The sequence below is a fragment of the Gadus macrocephalus genome, chromosome 15 (genome assembly GCF_031168955.1).
Source record: "Gadus macrocephalus chromosome 15, ASM3116895v1".
NCBI lineage: Eukaryota > Metazoa > Chordata > Actinopteri > Gadiformes > Gadidae > Gadus > Gadus macrocephalus.
The window spans coordinates 8,265,423-8,270,422 of NC_082396.1; the positions used below are offsets into that span (position 1 = coordinate 8,265,423).

Genomic DNA, 5,000 nt, shown 5'->3' on the forward strand with positions numbered 1-5,000 from the left:
CACACCGTTACTCATCCGTTTCTTTTCTTCTTCTTTTTTCGTCCGAAGCACGCCAACAGTTTTTTATAGTGCACCAAAGTCGATAATACTGTCATATTCCCTCCAGGATGGCCCTGGTACACACAATGCACTTTCTTTGTTGGTTATTGTGGTTAGTACAAAAAAATTGAGAAACGGTCTCTGATTCACCATTCCCTCGCCTGTCCTGTCCATTTCACCAAAAATGCTGATTTATTCATGTTTACATAATATAGGCTTTTAATCATGGATAAGCCATCTGTTTGTCGTGCACTATCCATTGCACATGCCAACAAACACTGGCTAGCTGCCCATCTCGTTTTTACCTCCATCGGTATCATGGGTCTATTATCTTATCCCAGGCCCTCGGTAGAGGTCCTCATATTCTACCCACCAGCGGGGCTCCTCCTCCAGCAGATAGGGCTGTGAGTGACCCCTGGGTGACTCCCCCATGGAAGAGGCTGTTAACCGGGCTCAGAGGGCCTTCACCGGAGGACCGAGTTGAGGTAGACAACGACCCTGCCAGCCCCCCGCCCCCCTCCCCATGCTGAAGGTGGTGCTCCTCCTTTACTCCACCATGAGTTTCACTTTCCTTCTGCTCCTTCGATCGGGTATCTCGGAATTAAGACACGATCCTCGCAAACGTCAATATCAGGAAGGTGGACGTGAAACCGTCCATCTTTTCGTAAAAAAAACAACATTCGGCCCCCAAAAAAAAAGGACAAAAATCACACGACATGGTAACAGAGCAGCCGGTAACGGACGAAACGCGAGGTAAAAAAAACTCGGGTCCTCCCACCAGAGAGGGGGGGTCCTCCCACCAGAGAGGGGGGGGCCCCCCGCGGGCTACACCGAGCTCTCGTCGGGCCGCGGCTGCAGCAGCTGCGTGTGTTTCCTCTTCTCCAGCCTCTTGCTGAGCTCGTCGTTGAAGGCGTAGCCGTTGGCGACCGGCGCCTCGGCGTCGCTCTGCCGCAGCAGCACGTAGCTGTTCCCGTTCATCCGCCGCAGCACGCTGGGCAGCGTGGCCGACAGCCCGCTGCTCAACTCGTGCTCGGGCGACGGCGGCGTCTGCTGCCGCCGCTGCTGCTGATGCTGCGACGACAGCGAGGAAGACGGCGAGGGCAGCGGGGGAGCGGCTGGCGGGCGGCCCCCCCGGCCCCCGACGTGGTTGGCCAGAGAGTGGCCCTCGCCGGGCACGATCTGCAGGAGCCCAACCTCGCGGCCGTCGTAGCCCTCGTGCGTCTTCCCGGCCTCGCCGCCGCCGCCGCCGTGCAGGCCGCCGCCGCCGTGCCCGTTGCAGTGGCTGGAGACGGTCTTCAGCTCCAGCTGGGAGGACGAGGAGTTGCGTTGCTGCCGGCCGCCGCCCTTGCCGCCCTTCCTCTTGCCGTAGCCGTGCACCGAGGCGGCGGCCCGCAGCGAGTAGTGGCCCCGGCTGCCCGCGCGCAGGCAGAAGCCCACGTAGAGCAGCACCACGCTGAGCACCACGCACAGCCCCCCCAGGATGGTGATCAGAGACAGGTACATGGCCTTCATGTTGCGGGGCGAGAGCAGCTCCGAGTGGGGGAGGAGGGGGCCCTCGGCGGCGGCGGGCAGGGGCGGCTCCGCCCCCAGCACCCCCCGGTCGAAGCTACGAGGGACGTGGTTCTCCTCGGGGGCCGCGGCCGCCGCCGCTTTGCGTTCCTTCTCCTCCTCCTCCGGTGGGTCGTCGGCGACGTCGAATGGCAGCCGAGCGCGGAGTTTCGGCCGCGGCGGCGGCGGCGGCGGGGGCGTGGCGTCCAGGCGGACGGTGACGTTGTAGGACACCATGGCGACCACGACGCCGTTCTCCCGGCCGTGGCAGGTGTAGAGGCCGCGCTGGTCGGGCTGCGCCTTGATGATGAGCAGGCCGTCGGTGCCGATGCGGATGCCCGAGTCCAGGCCATAGCCGGCGAGCCGGGCGCCGTCCCGCGTCCACAGGGGCGTGGCCAGGTTGGAGGTCAGCTCGCACTGCAGCAGCACGTCGTCGCCGGCGGTGAACGCGCGGCGCCGCGGCAACGGCAGATCTGAAAGCGCCCCGAGACGTCCAAGGACAACGGTGACGAGGAGCGAAACGGTGACGTGCGTTTGACGTTTAAAGCGTGGGTGAGTGTGTGTGTGTGTGAGTGTGATTGTGTGAGTGTGTGAGTGTGATTGTGTGAGTGTGTGTGTGATTGTGTGTGTGTGTGCGTTTGTGTGTAGGGGTCGGGGAGAGAGTTTTAGGAACTAGTAAGTGCAGGCGGAAACTACGACTCGACAAGCCGACAACAGAAGATTAAACACGGGGAATGAGAACCAGGACTGATGCTGAGAAGTCTCATTCATGTCTGATTCACGCTGTGGGCTCAGTTCTGTATTTCAGTTAATCCTAAATCATCTTCCATAAGAAAAATAGTGTGAACAGAAAACTGTGTTTATTGCATCGTGAGTAAAAAATCGTTATGAGAATTTGAATTATGTATAATAAGTTTGCATGCCTCGAATATCCGATATCTCTAGAGAGAGATACTAATGCACTGAATTAAAGGAACTGTCAAAGATATATTTCTGAAAGCTGCTGTATAATTTTTCCTGGAAGTTATTTATGTCGCTGACTATTTCTAAACTCTCTTTCATCCTTTCCTCTGACAAAGAGAGCGGAGGAGATTAAATAATTGTCCTTGTACCTTCTCTGGAAGTGTTCTCACATCCTCTGTTTCCCTTCTGGATGTCCTGAATTAACGCCGACCTGTGAAGACAACAAAAAATCCTTTGACACACAACAAACAAATCTCGCTTGTAAATATTTAAGTCTTTGACAGAAAGCATCATAAACTGTTCTACTCTACTTCCAACCGTTTTCCCAGTCGCACAGCACATTTTCTCGGGGTGAATCAGCACATTTAAAGAAGTACACAGCATGGAGGTATGTGTGCTGTCAGAGGCCCTCGTCGGATCAGATGATGTTACCGGGATGTCTGGCTCCCGGGTGGGGCCCTGTTTAGATTGTTCCGGGGACGTCGAAACCAAAACACACTCAAGCTCACACTCAATGCAAACAGACACAGAGGGGTAATACACATGGATCAGCTGATCTAGTCCCCCGCCCCCCCTCGCAAAACACACACACACGTCCGTGCAAAGGCAAATAACGCATATAAGATGAAGAGATCTCCCACAAACACACACACACACACACACACACACACACACACACACACACACACACACACACACACACACACACACACACACACACACACACACACACACACACACACACACACACACACACACACACACACGCACAGCTCCATCTCAGTCTGACCTGTCAGCCTGTGACAGTATGGGGACACACTGGGAGGAGTTCCAGCCACAGTAAGGGTCCCGCGCGAACACACAGTCGTAGCAGGAGGCGTAGCGGTGGCAGGTGGAGAGGGGCAGCTGCACCACGCCCGACGGAGAGCCCACGTACACACTCATCTGGGAGAGGGGAAGGAGGAGGGGAGATGAGAGTGTTAAAGGGGTGGGTGAATGTCGTTCTGTGTGTGCGTGTGAGTGTGTGTGTGTCTGAGGCTGTGTGTGCGTGTGTGTGTTCTATGCACATGAGTATGTCTCCAGGTGTGTGTGCACGACCACGGGTGCGCGTGCAGTGAGGACAGCCTGTCCCAGGAGGCGCCGTATGCTCTTTGAACAACAAGCGCAGACTACACTGGACTGTATATCTTCCAATGCAAATTCACTGAGTGAGTCTGTGTGACTGCCTGACACAGCACAGGACTCAACACAACACCCCCCCCCCCCCCGGTGTACCTGGGGTGTCTGCTAGGGAGCGCTGACGGCTAACCCACCTGTGCAGGTGAGATGACCAGGCTGCTGATGGGCTGCGGAGCCTCAAACAGCTGCAGCTCCTCGATGATGTGGAGGTGGTCGTCCACGCTCACCGCCCGGTGCAGCCGCCCGTCGTCTGGGGGAACACACAGCAGGTCAGCTCACCTGGGCCCGGCCCACCTGGGCGGGGGCATCCGGTGACATGCATAGTAGTAGTCACCGGGGAATTATGTGTAGATCATGCGCAAACAAACACGAGCACGTACACGCACCAACAGTAGCATGTGAAATGCACGCACGAAAGCCGCAGTGATGCACGCATAAAAGCCCACACATGAAAGCACACCCCACACCCAAAACACACCCTCAGACACCCACACAGGTACAAAAACAACCCCCGTACCACCCCACACACACACAAAAACCCTGAAACACACACACACACATACACACACACACACACACACACACACACACCTGTCCCCATGAATAACACGTGATAGGTTTGTCCGTCCAGGCCCGGGACGGCATCCACAGCCATGTGGGTGTAGTCCGTGGTCCTCCCGTACACCAGGGGGTGTCTGTCCAGGGGCTGCACCTGTCTGGCCATCAGAGGGTGTCTCCTGACAAAGTCCAGCACGTCGTCGGGCAGGGAGGTGGACAGGGCAATGTCCCTGGCCCTCAGTTCGTCTGTGATACACTGGAAGAAGAGAAGAAGAAGGAGAGGAAGAAGAAGAAGGAGAGGAAGAAGAAGAAGGAGAAAAAGAAGTAGGAGAAGAAGAAGAAGAAGAAGAAGAAGAAGAAGAAGAAGAAGAAGAAGAAGAAGGAGAAGGAGAAGGAGAAGGAGAAGGAGAAGAAGTAGGAGAAGAAGAAGGAGAAGGAGAAGAAGAAGAAGAAGAAGAAGAAGAAGAAGAAGAAGAAGAAGAAGAAGAAGTGGAAAACAGAGAGTTATGCTCGGGTGAATGAGAGAAAAGGGAGGCAGACAACAGTTGTAATTGCTAGAATCCATCGTTGTTATGTGGAAAGAATATCTAGCAGTGTGAGAATTGGAAAATGAGAGAAAATGGAAGCGAAGGAGAAATTGGATTTTATTTTATTTTTCCAGGACTCTGCAGTTGATAGATAGAAAGATAGAAAGTCTCTCACCCACTGTGCTG

At 55.3% G+C, this 5,000-nt stretch overlaps 1 protein-coding gene across 1 annotated transcript in view; it reads right to left on the reverse strand.

The window, feature by feature from the left end:
• Positions 1 to 6: 6 nt before the first annotated feature.
• Positions 7 to 5,000, reverse strand: part of LOC132473548 (semaphorin-4G-like) — a 30,719-nt gene continuing 25,725 nt past the window's right edge. The window contains exons 11-15 of the mRNA XM_060073737.1: positions 4,321 to 4,543; positions 3,864 to 3,979; positions 3,341 to 3,495; positions 2,700 to 2,761; positions 7 to 2,060 (exon numbers count right to left, since the gene is read on the reverse strand). Coding sequence (XP_059929720.1) covers positions 865 to 2,060; positions 2,700 to 2,761; positions 3,341 to 3,495; positions 3,864 to 3,979; positions 4,321 to 4,543 — 1,752 coding nt within the window. The 3' untranslated portion in view covers positions 7 to 864. The remainder of the gene's footprint in view (positions 2,061 to 2,699; positions 2,762 to 3,340; positions 3,496 to 3,863; positions 3,980 to 4,320; positions 4,544 to 5,000) is intronic.